Below are 23,169 nucleotides of genomic sequence, written 5' to 3'. Positions count from 1 at the left end.
GGGGTGCCTCACCCCCCTGCGAGGGGGCTCCTGGGAGCCGGGGGGGGACTAGGGGGCTGGCTCCCACTCCCCGCCTCGCGGGGGGTGCCTCACCCCCCTGCGAGGGGGCTCCTGGGAGCCGGGGGGGGACTAGGGGGCTGGCTCCCACTCCCCGCCTCGCGGGGGGTGCCTCACCCCCCTGCGAGGGGGCTCCTGGGAGCCGGGGGGGGACTAGGGGGCTGGCTCCCACTCCCCGCCTCGCGGGGGGTGCCTCACCCCCCTGCGAGGGGGCTCCTGGGAGCCGGGGGGGGACTAGGGGGCTGGCTCCCACTCCCCGCCTCGCGGGGGGTGCCTCACCCCCCTGCGAGGGGGCTCCTGGGAGCCGGGGGGGGACTAGGGGGCTGGCTCCCACTCCCCGCCTCGCGGGGGGTGCCTCACCCCCCTGCGAGGGGGCTCCTGGGAGCCGGGGGGGGACTAGGGGGCTGGCTCCCACTCCCCGCCTCGCGGGGGGTGCCTCACCCCCCTGCGAGGGGGCTCCTGGGAGCCGGGGGGGGACTAGGGGGCTGGCTCCCACTCCCCGCCTCGCGGGGGGTGCCTCACCCCCCTGCGAGGGGGCTCCTGGGAGCCGGGGGGGGACTAGGGGGCTGGCTCCCACTCCCCGCCTCGCGGGGGGTGCCTCACCCCCCTGCGAGGGGGCTCCTGGGAGCCGGGGGGGGACTAGGGGGCTGGCTCCCACTCCCCGCCTCGCGGGGGGTGCCTCACCCCCCTGCGAGGGGGCTCCTGGGAGCCGGGGGGGGACTAGGGGGCTGGCTCCCACTCCCCGCCTCGCGGGGGGTGCCTCACCCCCCTGCGAGGGGGCTCCTGGGAGCCGGGGGGGGACTAGGGGGCTGGCTCCCACTCCCCGCCTCGCGGGGGGTGCCTCACCCCCCTGCGAGGGGGCTCCTGGGAGCCGGGGGGGGACTAGGGGGCTGGCTCCCACTCCCCGCCTCGCGGGGGGTGCCTCACCCCCCTGCGAGGGGGCTCCTGGGAGCCGGGGGGGGACTAGGGGGCTGGCTCCCACTCCCCGCCTCGCGGGGGGTGCCTCACCCCCCTGCGAGGGGGCTCCTGGGAGCCGGGGGGGGACTAGGGGGCTGGCTCCCACTCCCCGCCTCGCGGGGGGTGCCTCACCCCCCTGCGAGGGGGCTCCTGGGAGCCGGGGGGGGACTAGGGGGCTGGCTCCCACTCCCCGCCTCGCGGGGGGTGCCTCACCCCCCTGCGAGGGGGCTCCTGGGAGCCGGGGGGGGACTAGGGGGCTGGCTCCCACTCCCCGCCTCGCGGGGGGTGCCTCACCCCCCTGCGAGGGGGCTCCTGGGAGCCGGGGGGGGACTAGGGGGCTGGCTCCCACTCCCCGCCTCGCGGGGGGTGCCTCACCCCCCTGCGAGGGGGCTCCTGGGAGCCGGGGGGGGACTAGGGGGCTGGCTCCCACTCCCCGCCTCGCGGGGGGTGCCTCACCCCCCTGCGAGGGGGCTCCTGGGAGCCGGGGGGGGACTAGGGGGCTGGCTCCCACTCCCCGCCTCGCGGGGGGTGCCTCACCCCCCTGCGAGGGGGCTCCTGGGAGCCGGGGGGGGACTAGGGGGCTGGCTCCCACTCCCCGCCTCGCGGGGGGTGCCTCACCCCCCTGCGAGGGGGCTCCTGGGAGCCGGGGGGGGACTAGGGGGCTGGCTCCCACTCCCCGCCTCGCGGGGGGTGCCTCACCCCCCTGCGAGGGGGCTCCTGGGAGCCGGGGGGGGACTAGGGGGCTGGCTCCCACTCCCCGCCTCGCGGGGGGTGCCTCACCCCCCTGCGAGGGGGCTCCTGGGAGCCGGGGGGGGACTAGGGGGCTGGCTCCCACTCCCCGCCTCGCGGGGGGTGCCTCACCCCCCTGCGAGGGGGCTCCTGGGAGCCGGGGGGGGACTAGGGGGCTGGCTCCCACTCCCCGCCTCGCGGGGGGTGCCTCACCCCCCTGCGAGGGGGCTCCTGGGAGCCGGGGGGGGACTAGGGGGCTGGCTCCCACTCCCCGCCTCGCGGGGGGTGCCTCACCCCCCTGCGAGGGGGCTCCTGGGAGCCGGGGGGGGACTAGGGGGCTGGCTCCCACTCCCCGCCTCGCGGGGGGTGCCTCACCCCCCTGCGAGGGGGCTCCTGGGAGCCGGGGGGGGACTAGGGGGCTGGCTCCCACTCCCCGCCTCGCGGGGGGTGCCTCACCCCCCTGCGAGGGGGCTCCTGGGAGCCGGGGGGGGACTAGGGGGCTGGCTCCCACTCCCCGCCTCGCGGGGGGTGCCTCACCCCCCTGCGAGGGGGCTCCTGGGAGCCGGGGGGGGACTAGGGGGCTGGCTCCCACTCCCCGCCTCGCGGGGGGTGCCTCACCCCCCTGCGAGGGGGCTCCTGGGAGCCGGGGGGGGACTAGGGGGCTGGCTCCCACTCCCCGCCTCGCGGGGGGTGCCTCACCCCCCTGCGAGGGGGCTCCTGGGAGCCGGGGGGGGACTAGGGGGCTGGCTCCCACTCCCCGCCTCGCGGGGGGTGCCTCACCCCCCTGCGAGGGGGCTCCTGGGAGCCGGGGGGGGACTAGGGGGCTGGCTCCCACTCCCCGCCTCGCGGGGGGTGCCTCACCCCCCTGCGAGGGGGCTCCTGGGAGCCGGGGGGGGACTAGGGGGCTGGCTCCCACTCCCCGCCTCGCGGGGGGTGCCTCACCCCCCTGCGAGGGGGCTCCTGGGAGCCGGGGGGGGACTAGGGGGCTGGCTCCCACTCCCCGCCTCGCGGGGGGTGCCTCACCCCCCTGCGAGGGGGCTCCTGGGAGCCGGGGGGGGACTAGGGGGCTGGCTCCCACTCCCCGCCTCGCGGGGGGTGCCTCACCCCCCTGCGAGGGGGCTCCTGGGAGCCGGGGGGGACTAGGGGGCTGGCTCCCACTCCCCGCCTCGCGGGGGGTGCCTCACCCCCCTGCGAGGGGGCTCCTGGGAGCCGGGGGGGGACTAGGGGGCTGGCTCCCACTCCCCGCCTCGCGGGGGGTGCCTCACCCCCCTGCGAGGGGGCTCCTGGGAGCCGGGGGGGGACTAGGGGGCTGGCTCCCACTCCCCGCCTCGCGGGGGGTGCCTCACCCCCCTGCGAGGGGGCTCCTGGGAGCCGGGGGGGGACTAGGGGGCTGGCTCCCACTCCCCGCCTCGCGGGGGGTGCCTCACCCCCCTGCGAGGGGGCTCCTGGGAGCCGGGGGGGGACTAGGGGGCTGGCTCCCACTCCCCGCCTCGCGGGGGGTGCCTCACCCCCCTGCGAGGGGGCTCCTGGGAGCCGGGGGGGGACTAGGGGGCTGGCTCCCACTCCCCGCCTCGCGGGGGGTGCCTCACCCCCCTGCGAGGGGGCTCCTGGGAGCCGGGGGGGGACTAGGGGGCTGGCTCCCACTCCCCGCCTCGCGGGGGGTGCCTCACCCCCCTGCGAGGGGGCTCCTGGGAGCCGGGGGGGGACTAGGGGGCTGGCTCCCACTCCCCGCCTCGCGGGGGGTGCCTCACCCCCCTGCGAGGGGGCTCCTGGGAGCCGGGGGGGGACTAGGGGGCTGGCTCCCACTCCCCGCCTCGCGGGGGGTGCCTCACCCCCCTGCGAGGGGGCTCCTGGGAGCCGGGGGGGGACTAGGGGGCTGGCTCCCACTCCCCGCCTCGCGGGGGGTGCCTCACCCCCCTGCGAGGGGGCTCCTGGGAGCCGGGGGGGGACTAGGGGGCTGGCTCCCACTCCCCGCCTCGCGGGGGGTGCCTCACCCCCCTGCGAGGGGGCTCCTGGGAGCCGGGGGGGGACTAGGGGGCTGGCTCCCACTCCCCGCCTCGCGGGGGGTGCCTCACCCCCCTGCGAGGGGGCTCCTGGGAGCCGGGGGGGGACTAGGGGGCTGGCTCCCACTCCCCGCCTCGCGGGGGGTGCCTCACCCCCCTGCGAGGGGGCTCCTGGGAGCCGGGGGGGGACTAGGGGGCTGGCTCCCACTCCCCGCCTCGCGGGGGGTGCCTCACCCCCCTGCGAGGGGGCTCCTGGGAGCCGGGGGGGGACTAGGGGGCTGGCTCCCACTCCCCGCCTCGCGGGGGGTGCCTCACCCCCCTGCGAGGGGGCTCCTGGGAGCCGGGGGGGGACTAGGGGGCTGGCTCCCACTCCCCGCCTCGCGGGGGGTGCCTCACCCCCCTGCGAGGGGGCTCCTGGGAGCCGGGGGGGGACTAGGGGGCTGGCTCCCACTCCCCGCCTCGCGGGGGGTGCCTCACCCCCCTGCGAGGGGGCTCCTGGGAGCCGGGGGGGGACTAGGGGGCTGGCTCCCACTCCCCGCCTCGCGGGGGGTGCCTCACCCCCCTGCGAGGGGGCTCCTGGGAGCCGGGGGGGGACTAGGGGGCTGGCTCCCACTCCCCGCCTCGCGGGGGGTGCCTCACCCCCCTGCGAGGGGGCTCCTGGGAGCCGGGGGGGGACTAGGGGGCTGGCTCCCACTCCCCGCCTCGCGGGGGGTGCCTCACCCCCCTGCGAGGGGGCTCCTGGGAGCCGGGGGGGGACTAGGGGGCTGGCTCCCACTCCCCGCCTCGCGGGGGGTGCCTCACCCCCCTGCGAGGGGGCTCCTGGGAGCCGGGGGGGGACTAGGGGGCTGGCTCCCACTCCCCGCCTCGCGGGGGGTGCCTCACCCCCCTGCGAGGGGGCTCCTGGGAGCCGGGGGGGGACTAGGGGGCTGGCTCCCACTCCCCGCCTCGCGGGGGGTGCCTCACCCCCCTGCGAGGGGGCTCCTGGGAGCCGGGGGGGGACTAGGGGGCTGGCTCCCACTCCCCGCCTCGCGGGGGGTGCCTCACCCCCCTGCGAGGGGGCTCCTGGGAGCCGGGGGGGGACTAGGGGGCTGGCTCCCACTCCCCGCCTCGCGGGGGGTGCCTCACCCCCCTGCGAGGGGGCTCCTGGGAGCCGGGGGGGGACTAGGGGGCTGGCTCCCACTCCCCGCCTCGCGGGGGGTGCCTCACCCCCCTGCGAGGGGGCTCCTGGGAGCCGGGGGGGGACTAGGGGGCTGGCTCCCACTCCCCGCCTCGCGGGGGGTGCCTCACCCCCCTGCGAGGGGGCTCCTGGGAGCCGGGGGGGGACTAGGGGGCTGGCTCCCACTCCCCGCCTCGCGGGGGGTGCCTCACCCCCCTGCGAGGGGGCTCCTGGGAGCCGGGGGGGGACTAGGGGGCTGGCTCCCACTCCCCGCCTCGCGGGGGGTGCCTCACCCCCCTGCGAGGGGGCTCCTGGGAGCCGGGGGGGGACTAGGGGGCTGGCTCCCACTCCCCGCCTCGCGGGGGGTGCCTCACCCCCCTGCGAGGGGGCTCCTGGGAGCCGGGGGGGGACTAGGGGGCTGGCTCCCACTCCCCGCCTCGCGGGGGGTGCCTCACCCCCCTGCGAGGGGGCTCCTGGGAGCCGGGGGGGGACTAGGGGGCTGGCTCCCACTCCCCGCCTCGCGGGGGGTGCCTCACCCCCCTGCGAGGGGGCTCCTGGGAGCCGGGGGGGGACTAGGGGGCTGGCTCCCACTCCCCGCCTCGCGGGGGGTGCCTCACCCCCCTGCGAGGGGGCTCCTGGGAGCCGGGGGGGGACTAGGGGGCTGGCTCCCACTCCCCGCCTCGCGGGGGGTGCCTCACCCCCCTGCGAGGGGGCTCCTGGGAGCCGGGGGGGGACTAGGGGGCTGGCTCCCACTCCCCGCCTCGCGGGGGGTGCCTCACCCCCCTGCGAGGGGGCTCCTGGGAGCCGGGGGGGGACTAGGGGGCTGGCTCCCACTCCCCGCCTCGCGGGGGGTGCCTCACCCCCCTGCGAGGGGGCTCCTGGGAGCCGGGGGGGGACTAGGGGGCTGGCTCCCACTCCCCGCCTCGCGGGGGGTGCCTCACCCCCCTGCGAGGGGGCTCCTGGGAGCCGGGGGGGGACTAGGGGGCTGGCTCCCACTCCCCGCCTCGCGGGGGGTGCCTCACCCCCCTGCGAGGGGGCTCCTGGGAGCCGGGGGGGGACTAGGGGGCTGGCTCCCACTCCCCGCCTCGCGGGGGGTGCCTCACCCCCCTGCGAGGGGGCTCCTGGGAGCCGGGGGGGGACTAGGGGGCTGGCTCCCACTCCCCGCCTCGCGGGGGGTGCCTCACCCCCCTGCGAGGGGGCTCCTGGGAGCCGGGGGGGGACTAGGGGGCTGGCTCCCACTCCCCGCCTCGCGGGGGGTGCCTCACCCCCCTGCGAGGGGGCTCCTGGGAGCCGGGGGGGGACTAGGGGGCTGGCTCCCACTCCCCGCCTCGCGGGGGGTGCCTCACCCCCCTGCGAGGGGGCTCCTGGGAGCCGGGGGGGGACTAGGGGGCTGGCTCCCACTCCCCGCCTCGCGGGGGGTGCCTCACCCCCCTGCGAGGGGGCTCCTGGGAGCCGGGGGGGGACTAGGGGGCTGGCTCCCACTCCCCGCCTCGCGGGGGGTGCCTCACCCCCCTGCGAGGGGGCTCCTGGGAGCCGGGGGGGGACTAGGGGGCTGGCTCCCACTCCCCGCCTCGCGGGGGGTGCCTCACCCCCCTGCGAGGGGGCTCCTGGGAGCCGGGGGGGACTAGGGGGCTGGCTCCCACTCCCCGCCTCGCGGGGGGTGCCTCACCCCCCTGCGAGGGGGCTCCTGGGAGCCGGGGGGGGACTAGGGGGCTGGCTCCCACTCCCCGCCTCGCGGGGGGTGCCTCACCCCCCTGCGAGGGGGCTCCTGGGAGCCGGGGGGGGACTAGGGGGCTGGCTCCCACTCCCCGCCTCGCGGGGGGTGCCTCACCCCCCTGCGAGGGGGCTCCTGGGAGCCGGGGGGGGACTAGGGGGCTGGCTCCCACTCCCCGCCTCGCGGGGGGTGCCTCACCCCCCTGCGAGGGGGCTCCTGGGAGCCGGGGGGGGACTAGGGGGCTGGCTCCCACTCCCCGCCTCGCGGGGGGTGCCTCACCCCCCTGCGAGGGGGCTCCTGGGAGCCGGGGGGGGACTAGGGGGCTGGCTCCCACTCCCCGCCTCGCGGGGGGTGCCTCACCCCCCTGCGAGGGGGCTCCTGGGAGCCGGGGGGGGACTAGGGGGCTGGCTCCCACTCCCCGCCTCGCGGGGGGTGCCTCACCCCCCTGCGAGGGGGCTCCTGGGAGCCGGGGGGGGACTAGGGGGCTGGCTCCCACTCCCCGCCTCGCGGGGGGTGCCTCACCCCCCTGCGAGGGGGCTCCTGGGAGCCGGGGGGGGACTAGGGGGCTGGCTCCCACTCCCCGCCTCGCGGGGGGTGCCTCACCCCCCTGCGAGGGGGCTCCTGGGAGCCGGGGGGGGACTAGGGGGCTGGCTCCCACTCCCCGCCTCGCGGGGGGTGCCTCACCCCCCTGCGAGGGGGCTCCTGGGAGCCGGGGGGGGACTAGGGGGCTGGCTCCCACTCCCCGCCTCGCGGGGGGTGCCTCACCCCCCTGCGAGGGGGCTCCTGGGAGCCGGGGGGGGACTAGGGGGCTGGCTCCCACTCCCCGCCTCGCGGGGGGTGCCTCACCCCCCTGCGAGGGGGCTCCTGGGAGCCGGGGGGGGACTAGGGGGCTGGCTCCCACTCCCCGCCTCGCGGGGGGTGCCTCACCCCCCTGCGAGGGGGCTCCTGGGAGCCGGGGGGGGACTAGGGGGCTGGCTCCCACTCCCCGCCTCGCGGGGGGTGCCTCACCCCCCTGCGAGGGGGCTCCTGGGAGCCGGGGGGGGACTAGGGGGCTGGCTCCCACTCCCCGCCTCGCGGGGGGTGCCTCACCCCCCTGCGAGGGGGCTCCTGGGAGCCGGGGGGGGACTAGGGGGCTGGCTCCCACTCCCCGCCTCGCGGGGGGTGCCTCACCCCCCTGCGAGGGGGCTCCTGGGAGCCGGGGGGGGACTAGGGGGCTGGCTCCCACTCCCCGCCTCGCGGGGGGTGCCTCACCCCCCTGCGAGGGGGCTCCTGGGAGCCGGGGGGGGACTAGGGGGCTGGCTCCCACTCCCCGCCTCGCGGGGGGTGCCTCACCCCCCTGCGAGGGGGCTCCTGGGAGCCGGGGGGGGACTAGGGGGCTGGCTCCCACTCCCCGCCTCGCGGGGGGTGCCTCACCCCCCTGCGAGGGGGCTCCTGGGAGCCGGGGGGGGACTAGGGGGCTGGCTCCCACTCCCCGCCTCGCGGGGGGTGCCTCACCCCCCTGCGAGGGGGCTCCTGGGAGCCGGGGGGGGACTAGGGGGCTGGCTCCCACTCCCCGCCTCGCGGGGGGTGCCTCACCCCCCTGCGAGGGGGCTCCTGGGAGCCGGGGGGGGACTAGGGGGCTGGCTCCCACTCCCCGCCTCGCGGGGGGTGCCTCACCCCCCTGCGAGGGGGCTCCTGGGAGCCGGGGGGGGACTAGGGGGCTGGCTCCCACTCCCCGCCTCGCGGGGGGTGCCTCACCCCCCTGCGAGGGGGCTCCTGGGAGCCGGGGGGGGACTAGGGGGCTGGCTCCCACTCCCCGCCTCGCGGGGGGTGCCTCACCCCCCTGCGAGGGGGCTCCTGGGAGCCGGGGGGGGACTAGGGGGCTGGCTCCCACTCCCCGCCTCGCGGGGGGTGCCTCACCCCCCTGCGAGGGGGCTCCTGGGAGCCGGGGGGGGACTAGGGGGCTGGCTCCCACTCCCCGCCTCGCGGGGGGTGCCTCACCCCCCTGCGAGGGGGCTCCTGGGAGCCGGGGGGGGACTAGGGGGCTGGCTCCCACTCCCCGCCTCGCGGGGGGTGCCTCACCCCCCTGCGAGGGGGCTCCTGGGAGCCGGGGGGGGACTAGGGGGCTGGCTCCCACTCCCCGCCTCGCGGGGGGTGCCTCACCCCCCTGCGAGGGGGCTCCTGGGAGCCGGGGGGGGACTAGGGGGCTGGCTCCCACTCCCCGCCTCGCGGGGGGTGCCTCACCCCCCTGCGAGGGGGCTCCTGGGAGCCGGGGGGGGACTAGGGGGCTGGCTCCCACTCCCCGCCTCGCGGGGGGTGCCTCACCCCCCTGCGAGGGGGCTCCTGGGAGCCGGGGGGGGACTAGGGGGCTGGCTCCCACTCCCCGCCTCGCGGGGGGTGCCTCACCCCCCTGCGAGGGGGCTCCTGGGAGCCGGGGGGGGACTAGGGGGCTGGCTCCCACTCCCCGCCTCGCGGGGGGTGCCTCACCCCCCTGCGAGGGGGCTCCTGGGAGCCGGGGGGGGACTAGGGGGCTGGCTCCCACTCCCCGCCTCGCGGGGGGTGCCTCACCCCCCTGCGAGGGGGCTCCTGGGAGCCGGGGGGGGACTAGGGGGCTGGCTCCCACTCCCCGCCTCGCGGGGGGTGCCTCACCCCCCTGCGAGGGGGCTCCTGGGAGCCAGGGGGGGACTAGGGGGCTGGCTCCCACTCCCCAATCGGGGTGTTATTGCTCCACGCTTCGCAGGGTGTTCCCTCTCCCCCCTACGATGTGAATCGTAGTATCCGGGGGGGGAGATCGTTGATATTACTCCTCTCATCGCCGGCGTGTATTAATCCATTACTCTTAAACGGTGTTCTCTTCTGCCACTCTTGTTTGACCCCCTGGCACATTATTTTCCGTATTGTGGAAGATGCCACTATTAAAGTCACTGTTGGTATACACCTTGCGATGTTCCTAATATTGTAGAGGAATGTTAATCCTGATGTCACAGGACTCTATACACTCTTGTTTTATTCCCAATATCCTAGCGGGCCTAAAGAAGAATGTCAAAATGTGTGTACACCTTGGGTTGTTTTTGTTAGTCTCCTAATGAGAAGTTACTTTTATTGTCACATGAGGTATGTTCCCTTTGATATGATTCGTAATATGCTAGTGGGATCTCACTCCTTGTGTCACACCGTTTCTCCACCTTGTCAATTTCCTCGTATTATCCTTAGAAGATGTCACTCCTCATATCACAGGGAATGTACACTCTGTGATAATATCGTCATATTCCAGGGAAGTGTTGATTTTAATGTCACAGAGGGTGTACACCTTGTCAAATTTTTCGTTATAGTTTTGTGGGATGTTATTGCTAATGTCACACAGGGTGTACCCACAGTGGTGTTACGTTTAATATTCTCTAGAAATATTACTCGTAAGTCACAGGTCCTGTGCACCCTTTTATATTCTTCGTAATATTCTAGGAAAACGTGACTACTAATGTCACAGGGCATGTAGACCCTGTCATAAAATTCGTAATATCCTTGCGGGAAGTCACTACTAATTTCACAATGAGTGTACACCCTTTGATATTACTCGTATTGTCCTTAGGAGATGTTACTCCTCATGTCCCCGTGCAGTTAGACTCTCTGATATTCTTCATTATATCCTCGGGGGATGTTACTTCTAATGTCACATGGGGTGTACACCGTGTGCGTCAACTGCCTTTGATATTATTCCTAATATACTAGGGGGCTGTGACTTTGAATGTCACAAAGAGTGTACAAAATGTCACAGGTTGTGTATGCCTTATTATTCCCGATATCCAGAAGGATGTTACTCCTAAGGTCACAGGGGGTGCACAAACTTCGATAATATTTGTAGTCCTATAGGGAGATATCACTGTAAATCTCAGTGGGTGTACACTATGTGTAGACTCGCTGTGATATTATTTGTAGTATCTCAGAGATATTACAGTTATAGCTTTTTGTGTTATAGTAGAGTTATATCTAAGACAGTACAGATAATACCACAGTGGGTGTACCTCACGTGGGTACACTCTGTGATATTATTTGTAATATCCATGGTAAACATTACATCTAATATCACAGAGAGTGTTCTCCCTTTGATATTTCTCATACTCTCATAGGGAGATACTGCTTTTAATGTCGCAGTGGGGGTACACCCTGCGTGTACGTTCTGTGATGTACCTTACATCACAGGGAGATCTCTCTCCGAATATCACAGTGTGTGTACACCTTGTGATATTCTTCATAATATCCTAGAAGGATGTTACTCCTAACAAGACAGAGGGTGTACACCCAGTGATATTCTTCCTACTATCCTAGGGAGATGTTACTCCTAATGTCACACGGGGTGTACGCCCTTGATATTAGTCCTAATATTCTAGGGGGATGTTACTTTTAAAGTCACAGGGGGCGTTTGTAATATCCTAAGGTTGTTCGTAATATCCTAAGAAGATGTTAATGTCACATGGGTTGTACACCCTGTGATATTACTCGGAATATCTTATGGGGATGCTACTCCTAACGTCACAGGCTGTGTACACCCTGTGATATTATTCGGAATATCCACAGAGATGTTACTTTTCATGTCACAGATAGGGTTCACCCTTTGATATTTTTGATCATATCTTAGGGAGATATGACTTCAAATATCACACTGGGTGTACACCCACTGTGATGTTATTCGCAGTACCCTAGGGAGATATCTCTTAATATCACCGTACACGTACATACTATTTGTGTATGCCTACTGGGATATTATTCCCAATATCCTAAAAATAAATAGGACTCCTAATATCACAGTTGGTGTACACACTCTGATATGATTCCTAATCTTCCAGTGGGATGTTACTCTTCAGGTCCCAGGGGGTTAATACCTTGGGACAGTATTCCTCATATTCCAGAGCAGTGATACTCCTAAAGTCACAGGGTGTGTACCCTCTGTGATATTATTCCTCCTATTCAAGGGGACGTTACTCCTAATGTCACAGGGGTGTGTATCCTCTTTGATATTATTCCTCCTATTCAAGGGGACATTACTCCTAATGTCACAGGGATGTACACCCTGTGATATTATTCATAGTATACCACAGGGATGTTAGTACTGTCACAATGCGTGTACACCTCGGGATATTATTCGTAATATCCTAATGTCACAGGAGGTGTGTCCCCTGTGATATCATTCCTAATATCCTAGACGGATATTGCTCCTAACATCACAGGGTGTATACACCTTGTCATATCATTCATAATGTCCTAAAACTACATTATTCCTCTTCTCACAGGGGGTGTTCACCCTGTGATATTATTCGTAATAGTTTTGTGGGCTGTTACTCCTGATGTCACACGGGGTGTACAGAGTCACACAGTGATATGACCTGTAATATTCTATAGAAATGTTACTCGTAAATCACAGGGGCTGCACCTCCTGTGATATTATTCGTCATATTCTAGGGGAATGTCACTACTGTTGTCACAGGGGGTGTACACCTTGTGATATTACTCATCATATCCTAGCGGGATGTTACTACCTATGTCACAATGCGTGTACACCCTGTGATATGATTTACAATATCCTAAAGAGATGTTACTACTAAGGTCACAATGCATCTACACCCTCTGATATTATTCGTTCTATCCTCGGGGGATGTTACTCCTGTCACACGGGGTGTACTCCCTGTGATATTCTTCATAATATCCTAGGGGGATGTTACTTTTAATGTCACCGGGGGTGTAGATCATGCATGTTCAACGACTTTGATACTATTCCTAATATCCTAGGGGCATGTCCCGCCTAATGTCACATGGGATGTTCACCATGTGTGTACACCTGCTGTGATATTATTCGTAATATCCTAGGGGAATGTTACTCCTGATGGCACAGGCAGTGTACACCATGTGTGTACACTGTGCCATTACTTGTAATATCCTAGGAGGTTGTTTCTTTTAATGTCACAGAAGGTGTACAAAATGTCACACGAGGTGTTCACCTTGTGACATTATCTGTAATAGCCTGGAAGGATGTTACTCCTAATAGGTCACAGGGGTGCATACACTTTGATATTATTTGTAATCTCATAGAGAGATATGACTTCAAATATCACAGTGGATGTACACACGTAGTATATACCCTGTGATATGATTCATAACACCCTAGGGAGATACAACTCCTGATATCACAGTGCGCGTACACCATGTGTGTACACCCTTGATATTAGTCGTAATATCCAGGGTAAAGATTACTCGTAACATTACACAGTGTGCACACCCTGTGATATTTTTCATATTATAGGGAGATATTCCTTCTAAGATCACAGTGGGTGTACCCCATGTGTGTATATCCCGTGACAGTATTTTTTGTATCCTAGGGAGGTATTACTCCTAATATCACAGTGGGTGTTCACCCTGGGATATCATTCTTATTTGAACTTGCTGCCTTTTTAAACCCACACTACAAAAGAATAGAACAGATAAGATATTGAGATTAGACTGTCCTGCCGTACGGCCGCCGCAGGACACCTTTAATATCCGTTTCTCAGGCTGTAGATGAAAGGGTTCAGCATGGCGGTGACCACCGTGCACATCACTGAGGCCACTGCACCCTTTCTGGGGGAAGATGACACATCTGAACTGAGGTACCCCCCAACGCCTGTTCCATAAACTCAGCAAACAGCTGACAGGTGAGACCCACAGGTGGAGAGGGCTTTATACTTTCCCACCTGACGACGAAACCCTCAGAATTGAGGAAACAATTTTAGAGTAAGAGAAAATGGTCCCCGAGATGGGAAGAAAAGCAAACATGGCGGCAGGGAAATACATGATGATGTTATTGGTGAAGGCGTCACAACATGCAAGATGGGGGAGTTGAGAAGGATCACAGAAGAAATTCGGAATTTCCACATCCTTGAAGTAGGTCATTAGCAAGGCAATCAAGTGGTGCAGCTGGGAGTCTAAAAGACTGAGAAGAAAAAAAAAGACAACAAAACTAGGAAGCCACAGAAACACGGGCTCATGATGACTGAATGATATAGAGGGTGACAGATGGCTACAAACCGGTCATAGGCCATCACACTCAGGAGCATGTCTCTCTTCCGTGCCTCCAAAAATGGCAAAGAGACATCTGAGTCAGGCAAGCCTGCAGAGGAGATGACTCTGCTGTGAGATTGGATGTCCACAATCATCTTGGGGACCGTGGTGGAGGTGAAACCGATTTCAGGCAAGGACAGGTTGGAGAGAAAGAAGTACATGGGGGTGTGGAGGTGGGAGTCAGCGCTGATGGCCAGGATGATGAGCAGGTTCCCCAGCACTGTGACCAGGCACATGGGCAGGAACAGCCCAGCGAGGACCGGCTGCAGTTCTGGATCCCCTGAGAGTTCTAGGAGGAGGAATAGAGAGACATCTGTTAGATTCTGTGGGTCTGCATAGTTTGGACACCTTTTGCATAGGAAAGAGTGTTGAAAAATCGGAAACAAATAAACAAACCCCGGCATTGTGTCTGCATTTTGAATAGAAGCAATTCACAAGTCATGTTCTCAGATTTCTGAGCAATCCACACTCAGCAATATTTTGCAGTTCTGACAGACTCAATTGTCTTCTAATGCTTTCATCTTTGATTTCTGTGTTATTCATTTCTTCCTGTACACACCTTAGAGACATTAGATTCAAGAATGTTCCAAGAACGAGATCATCATACATAACAAATTTGTAACTGCTAGAAAATACAGCCTATCTTTTCTGAAAAAAACTACGTAAAAATACGATTCTCTTCACTTGAAGAAAAAGGTTATCCTAATTAAAGCAAATTAAGAACTCAAATATTTTAGTCTAGAAGGTTGATACAAATTCCCTTGATTTAGAACATTTATAAACACTGTATAACAGCTGAGACCATGCCATCTGGAAATGAAATTAAAGTTGATAGTTCATAAGCAGAAAATCATTCCACATGCCAGTTAGGTCCTAGTGATTTCATCGTTATGTTTTCGGACTTTTCTCCTTCAAGAGAGTAATTGCTTCCTCAAATCGGTGGGTCTGGCTTTAAACTTCATGTAAGCTATAACTCCTGTCCTTAGCTTAGGAGGACTTAAGAGTTTTCATCAGAAAGTTTGGCCGGACGCGGTGGCTCACACCTGTAATCCCAGCACTTTGGGAGGCCGAGGAGGGCGGATCATGGAGGTCAGGAGATCAAGACCATCCTGGCCAACATGGTGAGACCCTGCCTCTACTAAAAATTCAAAAACTTCACCTGGTACGGTGGCACGCACCTGTAGTCCCAGCTACTCAGGAGGCTGAGACGGGAGAATGGCTTGAACCTGGGAGGCAGAGGCTACGGTGAGCCGAGATCACACCACTGCACTGCAGCCTGGGCAACAAGAGCAAAACTCCGTCTCAAAAAACAAAAAACAAGAGGGATCAAGTAAGTCAAAGTCACACTTATGACAGCCAATTTTTGTGAACCAAGGAAGCGTCAATTCAATAATTAACATAGATTTTTACTTTTGCTCTCTCCTCTATGCCAGGCAAGATATAGGCTCTGGGGAATTATTAATTCAGCTTATTAAATCTCCCAGTTCTTTTCAATACAGAGAATATTTACATGACAAAACTTAAGTTAAAAATATGTTACAAAAAATACTGTTATGTGATGCTGTTTTATTTATGAAACCACCTAATTGCTCTAGGCATCTTTCAAAAATTTCAACTTACCCTGAATTTCAATTTACATTCAGAATATCATCCACATTTTTGTCATTTTTCAGTTTTCACTGAATGAATGGAATCACCATCTTTTTTTTTTTTTTTTTTTAAGATGGAATCTCACTCTGTTGCCCAGGGTAGAGGGCAGTGGCACAATCAAAGTTCACTGCAACCTCCACCTCTGAGGCTAAAGTGATCCTCCCACCTCAGCCTCCCAGGTAGCTGGCAGTAGAGGCATGCATCATGATACCTGGCTAACTTTTATAAAATTTTTTTGTAGAGATGACATCTTGCTATATTGCCCAGACTGGTCCTGAACTCCTGGGCTCAAGCAATCCTCCCGCCTTAGCCTCCCAGAATGCTGAAATTACAGGTGTGATCCACTGTGCCCTGCCTCACTGAACTTTTTACATCATAAAATTATCTGCATTCTGTACGTTCCTTGAGCGCATAGACACACTTTTTCATCACTGGGGACACATTCCTACTATAAGGCTGAGAAAAGAGAAGGGAGTTCAATACTTACTGAATAAATGTAGGCATAAACCTCACTACCTGTTTCAAAGGTCTCATTATTTTCTTCTCTAAGATAGAGTCACTTTGCAGTCATTTACAGATTTCTCTTTAAACACCCGTGGAGCCTAGAAATAGGGGTAAGTGGCTGGACTCTCAGTTCAAAAAGAATGCCATGCTTACCTTCTACATGCTGTAGCACTGCTGCGGCAGCGAACTATAAACCTTGTCCTGCAAACACGAAAACACAGCACACATCTCAATTCAAGGGAAAATCAATGTCCACTGGATAGATGGCAAAGGTACACTGACTCTTGGCCAAACAGTATAATGTTTATAAACTTGGTCCCACCATAGTCGTGTGCTGAAAAAAAGTGTTTCTGTTCTTTTTTTTTCTTTGAGATGGGAGTCTTGCTCTGTTGTCCAGGTTGGAGTGCAGTGGTGGAATCTTGGCTCACTGCAACGTTTGCTTCCCTGGTTCAAGAGATTCCCCTGCCTCAGCCTCCCGAGTAGCCGGGATGACAGGTGTGTGCCACCATCCCTGGCCAGTTGTTGTAGTTTTAGTACAGACAGGGTTCCGCCATATTGGCCAGGCTGGTCTTGAACCCCTGACCTCAAGTGATCGGCCCACCTCACCTCGGCCTCCCAAAGTACTAGGATTACAGGTGTGAATCACTGTTCCCAGCCAGAAGTGTTTACATTCTAATTTGTGAATCAGTAAGCCTTAGTAGAGGAGGGCTTTCAATATAGATGAAGAATAGAAGCTATTAGTGAGATAGGGTGCATATATATTTTTAAAAGATTGTGCTAGTGTAAATGATAAACATAAACCTTTGCTATATACCCCGAGAAACTTCCGCAAAAGCCACCTAGTTTAAATCCGACCAAGTAAGGCATTCAACATACTAATCAATACATTTAAAAAAAATAAATAAACAAACAATGACACATTACCAACAACTCCTCCTCTTGATATTCAATAACTTGTTTCCATCTTTACTGTTTTTCAATTATAGGATTCCGAACAACCCACAAAGTTTGATATACTCAATTTATACAATGAATTCATTAGACCATGTTTTTTATTTTGCCTTAGTTTAAAAATTTTGAACATGCGACAGCACCAGACACACAGCTTCTTAAAGCAGCCCCAAGAACGAATAAAGCAAATAGGAAGAACTTGATTTTAAAATTGCAACCAATTTTATTGTAATTTTATTTGGATGCAACAGCCAGAGAACTTTCCTAAATTCTGAATAGCAAAGATCACCCGTAACTTCACCCTACAATTTCAGAAAGATACACTGTGTATGTAAATATCATGACCATCCAGAAATTTCCTTCTGGTTCATTAAAGAACTGTCTGTTCTTCTGTGTATGTAAAGATTTTGCAGGTTTTGATGGGCTAAAGGTCTTACAAAGGTGAAAAAATTATCTTTGGGACAATTCTCCAGCAGCAGTTTTAAGAATTCACTGAACTCTAAAAGGCACGCTTAGAGGTATTACCTTGTAAACTGTACAATGGCTTCACACAATCCGACATTTCTAATCTTCTCTCTTCTCATTCTTTTTCTGTTTTTTTTTTCTTTTTTTTTTTTTTGGAGACGGAGTCTCACTCTGTCGCCCAGGCTGGAGTGCAGTGGTGCAATCTCCGCTCACTGCAACCTCCGCCCCCCGGTTTCACACCATTCTCCTGCCTCAGCCTCCCGAGTAGCTGGGACTAAAGACGCCCGCCACCACGCCTGGCTAATTTCTTTGTATTTTTAGTAGAGACATAGTTTCATTTTGTTAGCCAGGGTGGTCTACATCTCCTGATCTCGTGATCCGTCCGCCTCAGCCTCCCAAAGTGCTGGGATTACAGGCTTGAGCCCCCGCGCCCGGCCTCTTCTCTTCTACCTCATTTGGATGATAAAATCAAATCTTATTTTCCTCCTGAAACTGAGGAAAGAGAAGCACATCATGAAGAGAAACATTTCATCTTAGCTACTGAAAACGCTAAGTTCAGTGTCGACCTCTTGTGGCGCACATGCTAATGACAAAACAAAAGAAAAACCGGTTTTAGAAAAACAGGAATTGTAATTCTGGCACTTTGAGAGGCCGAGAAGAGAGGATCACCTGAGCTCAGGAGTTCAAGACCAGCCTGGGCAACACCGTGAGACCTCGTCTCTATTTAAAAGAAGAAGAACAGGAATTATCTCATCATTGTGCAAATACTGCCCACCAGTCAGAAAGGCAATTTCGATAGTCAATAAGTCACATCTGAAGTAGCACCAGGTAATTTTTATGAAAACTCAAGTCTCCAGATTTCTTTCCTAGTGCTAATTTGTAATACACCAATGCTTGTAAGAAATAAAGGTGTGCACATCTGCAGACACATAGCTCCCTGAAAATTAAATCCAGCCAGTTCCCAGGCATTTGAACTGACGAGTTTTTTTTTTTTTTCTTTTTCATTTTCTGGAGATGGGGTCTCTGTCACTCAGGCTGTAGTGCAGTGGCCCAATTACAGCTCACCTGCAGCCTCCATCACTTGGGCTCAAGCGATCCTCTGTCCTCAGCCTCCTGAGTAGATGGAAATACAGGTGCGTGCCACCACGCCTGGCTCATTTTCCGATTATTATTATTTTTTTTGGTAGAGCTGGGGGTCTTGCTATGTTGCCCAGGCTGGTCTGGAACACCTGGCCCCAAGTACTCCTCCCATCTCCGCCTCCTAAAGTGCTGGGATTACAGGCGCGAGTCAGGGCGCCCAGCCTGGACAGTCTTTAAAAGAACTCTGACTTGCTGGTAATGAAACACAGCTCCGGACATCCTTTGAGAAAGTCGCCGTCCCCACCTCAGAAAAACCACCCACACCCACACCCACACCCACACCCCCACACCCCCCCACACACACACACACGCCCCGGAATTAATTTCCTCATTTCGGTGAAAACTTTTACAGGGTCCTCCAGGCTTGTATCATTTGAAGGCTAGCGTCTGCCACTCTGCTTCCACGCTTCTAGTTGGGGACTACCCACTTAACAAAGCCAAGTTCAATTTTAGTTTCCCAGAACTGACGCAAAGCAAAGCGCAAACAGCCTCAACCTGGGGTGTGGAGTGATACCAGACCTGACGGGGCTTTATTCCACAGACAAGCGTGGACCCAGGACCTCAAGCGGTCCCCGCCTGCTGTCAAGACCCCGCCGCAGCCCCCCGCCCGGGCTCGCAACTGGCACAACGCAGGCTAGGTCAGTGCCGCTCGAGGTGGGCAGAACCACAGGGCCACCTCCCCGGGGAGCACCGACGCCGCCCCCTCCGCATACCTCTCCTTCCCGCGGCCAGAAGCGCGGGTTGTAGATGAAGAAACTCAGCAGCGCCGGCGAGAACTGCTTCTTCTGGGCCGCCCAGGGCCCGCTCCCTGCCCTGGCTGCCGCTGCAGCCATCCTGGCCCAGCCCCCCACCTCGGGAGCCTCCCACAGCCGCCCACAGACAGCAGCCACCTGCTACAACATCACACTTCCGCCTCCCTCGCCACCACCCCGGAAGCGATCACCGCTGACCAGGAAGAAGAACCCGCCTCGCAGCGTCGTCTTCTGGCACGCCAGGGTGGCCTTGTTATGTGTTTCCTGGCCGAGTTTGTTTTTTGCTGGCTCGCGGACTTTTCTCCTGGCTACAGGCGAGGGTTTCTCGTTTCAGGAAAAACTCAGCGGGGCACTGGCTTTTTTTGGATGGGATCTCAGTTTGTCATCCAGGCTGGAGTGTAACGGCGGGATCTCAGCTCACTGCAACCTCAACCTCTGGGACTCAAGCAATCCCCCTGCCTCAGCCTCCCAAGTAGCTAGGATTACAGGCGCCCGCCACCAAGGCCAGTTATATTTTTTGTAGAGGTGAGGTTTCTGTTGCCCAGGCTGCTCTCGAACTCCTGGCTTCACACGGTCTTCCATTTCGACCTCCCAAAGTGCTCTGATTATAGGCGTGAGACACCACCGCCCAACCTGCTGTTGTTTTGGTGGTATTGTTTTTAATTTAATTTAGAGACAGGATCTCGCTTTGTCACCGAGGTTGGAGTGCAGTTGTGCCATCATAGCTCAGTGCAGCCTCAACTCCCAGGCTCAGACGGTCTTCCCACCTCAGCCTGAGGAGTAGCTGAGACCACAGGCATGCACCACCATGCCCAGATAATTAAAAAAAAAAAAAAAATAGACAGACAGATAGATAGACAGACAGATGGTAGACACAGGGTCTCACTTTGTTGCCCCAGCTGGTCTCGAACTCCTGGCATCAAGGGATCGTGCTGCCTCTGTTACTGGATGGAAGGTCTTGACCGTGGATTGCCCAGGTTCTTGGCGTGTTGAACAAAGAATTGAACAAAATGCACAAAGTAACAAAAGATCAAAGCAACGAAAAGAAACAAAAGAAAAAACCGGAGTAAGGAAGAGACAGATTTATTGAAGCGAAAGTACAATTCACACAGCATGAGCGGGATAGAGCAAACGGCTCAATAGCCCACATTAGGATTTTTATTAAGCTGGAAGAATTAGATAACGCCCCTAGGTGCCCGTTAGAGGCCTCCGATTGGTTACACCCTCTGAAGGATTGGCCTGTGACCAATCAGAGGCTGAAATGGAGACTTGCGCACCACCACCCCCGCCCCCGCCGTCAATCAGAGGCTGTCACCCTCCCCCCTCGCCCTCCTGCCCCCGCCGTCAATCAGCCTCTGATTGACGGGATGCACACGTGGCCTCTATGCTGCCTAATCTTGCCTAGAACTGGCTGCATCTGCTGTTCTTTTGTTTATGCCTTAAGCCTTGGTTCCCCTCATTCCCTGTTCTGCCTCACCTGGCCTCCCAAAGTGCTGGGATTACAGATAGAGCCACCCACACCTGGCCCATTGTTTTGCTTTTAGTTTATTTAAAAAGTATTTTATTCTAAGACAGCACTTTGCTCCGTTGCCCAGGCCGGAGTGCAGTGGCCAGATCATACTTCACTGTAGCCTGGAACTCCTGGGCTCAAGTGATCCTCCCACCTCAGCCTCGCGAATAGCTGGGACCACAGGTGCATGCCACCATGGCTGGCTAATTTTTAAATTTTTCGTAGAGCTGGGGTCTCACTAAGTTAACCCAGGCTGGTCTCGAACTCCTGGGCTCAAGTGATCCACTGGCCTTGGGCTCTCCAAATGCTGGGATTATAGGCATAAGCCCCTGTGCCATGGCAGTGTTTTTTGTAGAAGGAACTGTAAAGACAAAAAGGAAGCGTCATTTAGAAAGAAACAAGGCTGGGCACGGTGGCTCATTCCTGTAATCCCAGCACTTTGGGAGGCTGAGGTGGGTGAATCACTTGAGGCCCGGAGTTCGAGACCAGCCCCGTCTCTACTAAAATACCAAAAACAAGCCAGGCGTGGTGACACATGCCTGTGATTCCAGCTACTTGGGAGGCTTGAGGCAGAAGAATTACTTGAACCCAGTAGGTGGAGGTTGCAGTGAGCCAAGACTGCACCACTACACTCCAGTCTGGGCAACAGAGCAAGACCCTGTCTCAACAAAAAAAAAAAAAAAAAGAAAGAAAAAAGAAAAGAAACACATTTCGGGGCAGATGTGCATTCCGTTTGGCCCATGAACATCATCTACAGGGTCCTTGTTTGAGAGACCTCAAGTGGCCATTGGATCACCCACACCTACAAAGCTTGCCCCTGCCCCCCATTCCTTCAGCGCAGGTCTGGAGGCAGATGGGGCACTGTGTGTGCCACGGGAGCAATATCAGAGGTGGCAGACTCCCCAGAGTGGCTGTTCCTGGACCTTGTCGCCTGGGATTCCCTTGCCTTTGAGTTGTGTGAGTTGTGGCATAGTTGGGATGGCTCGTTACAGTTATTTGCTATTTGCATTCACGCCTTGGCAGCATATGGTTTGACCAAACTCAAGAAGACTTTGGTTTAGATTGCCTCATCTGTCACATATTAAGATTGGAAGCAGAACCACTTCCCTTATCCAGCCTGGCAGAATAGACCACATTTAAGGAAATGATGAGTTGGAATTTGGACTTGAGACACATCTGGGTACATATCCACTTTTGCCATTCACAGACTGCACCAATCTGCTTGCACCAGAGATAGAGACTCGCTCGTCTCTATCTCTTATTTGGAAAATGGCTAATAGTAAATTCCCGAAGTGAGAATCTCACTTGAAGAATTAAATGGGACTATGACTGTGCATCAAGTATCAGCACCTAATCACTATTTCATAAACGATTGCTACTGTTCCTTGCTATTGACTCTCCCAATTAGCTTGCTCTAGTGCATGAAATTATTCCATGAGAAATATATGTTTTGGCTGGGTGTGGTGGCTCATGCCTGTAATCCCAGCACTTTGGGAGGCCGAAGCTTGCAGATCACTTAAGGTCAGGAGTTTGAGGCCCAACATGGTGAAACACTGTCTCTACTAAAAAATAAAAATAAAAAAATAGTCCTGCGTGGTGTCAGGCGCCTTTAGTCCCAGCTACTCAGGAGGCAGAGGCAGAAGAATTGCTTGAACCCGGGAGGTGGAGGTTGCAGTGAGGTGAGATAGCGCCACTGCACTCCAGCCTGGGTGACAGAGAGACTCTGCCTCAATAAATAAATAAATAAATAAATAAATAAATAAATAAATAAATATAAATGAAGTACAAGGTGCTATATAAGTGAGTGTGATTAATATTTTATAGTATGAGTCACAGTTTCTCCCAGGATACCTCTGTGTCCCTGTACATGTTTGCCTCTCCCTTCCTCCCACATACAATTCGTTGCAGGAGGCATCGAAAGAGGGAGATGACCAAAAACAAAATGAAACATCCAGAGATCAAAGAAAAGAATATGCTTTTACGGTTTCAAAGTTAAGGATGCAAGAACGCTTAGACATCAATGCATCTGCCTCACCAAACACAGTCCTTGGGTGTGCACGCGTACGAGGCAGGAGTGGCAGTGATGACAGACACCCACATAGGTTTGGAGGTCTCAGAGGAGAGGGTGTGTGTGTCTTTCTCCCTGGGGAAGCTGGGGGAGGTGGTGAGCTTTGCAGAGTTCCCCTCTGGGTCAAGCATGGTTCAGTAACAGTAGAGTAACCACGGAACAGGATTATCTCGGTGAGAAATCCTTATTGGTTCAGGAAGAAGCTGAATGATTTACTTGTGCACAGAAGGAATTCAGAGAAAGCCAGTGCTGAGAAGCCTCAAGGTCAGGACCAGGAGGAGGTAGCAGTGGCCCCTCAAGACCACCAGAGTAGAGAGGATTGAGGATGACTCTCCGTTCACTATTCGGACTGAGAATACTCCAGTCCCGTCTTGGGCCTCGACTCTCCCCCAGCCTATGGTAAGAAGGGAGAAGAGGTTGCTTAATTACCTGACATAATTAAGAT

The 23,169-nt window shown here is 59.1% G+C and overlaps 1 protein-coding gene and 1 long non-coding RNA gene across 5 annotated transcripts in view; both read right to left on the bottom strand.

Annotated features, from left to right (window-relative positions):
* The window catches only part of LOC134761667 (uncharacterized), a 113,630-nt gene that overhangs the window by 9,662 nt on the left and 80,799 nt on the right, over positions 1-23,169 (bottom strand). The gene's annotated exons all lie outside the window — the stretch shown is intronic.
* LOC129056094 (olfactory receptor 7E24-like) lies at positions 13,077-19,373 on the bottom strand. Of its 4 annotated transcripts, XR_010140635.1 has the most exons (5): positions 19,108-19,351; positions 17,315-17,746; positions 15,992-16,039; positions 14,863-14,985; positions 13,077-13,973 (listed from the first exon to the last, which is right to left on the bottom strand). XR_010140635.1 is itself a non-coding variant. In XM_063725624.1 (3 exons), exons 2-3 carry the CDS (start codon positions 17,349-17,351, stop codon positions 13,549-13,551), a joined length of 462 nt encoding a protein of 153 aa, XP_063581694.1. In that variant the 5' UTR covers positions 17,352-17,746; positions 19,108-19,343; the 3' UTR covers positions 13,077-13,548. The 4 variants fall into 4 exon arrangements, 2 of the variants coding, with proteins under 2 accessions (XP_063581694.1, XP_063581695.1); XR_010140636.1 differs by having other exon boundaries at positions 14,081-16,039; positions 19,108-19,373; XM_063725624.1 differs by lacking the exons at positions 14,863-14,985; positions 15,992-16,039 and having other exon boundaries at positions 19,108-19,343.

Source organism: Pongo abelii, chromosome 6 (assembly GCF_028885655.2).
Source record: "Pongo abelii isolate AG06213 chromosome 6, NHGRI_mPonAbe1-v2.0_pri, whole genome shotgun sequence".
Lineage (NCBI taxonomy): Eukaryota > Metazoa > Chordata > Mammalia > Primates > Hominidae > Pongo > Pongo abelii.
The sequence above is the reverse complement of the archived record's forward strand: the minus strand, read 5'-3'. Positions and strand labels throughout refer to the sequence as shown.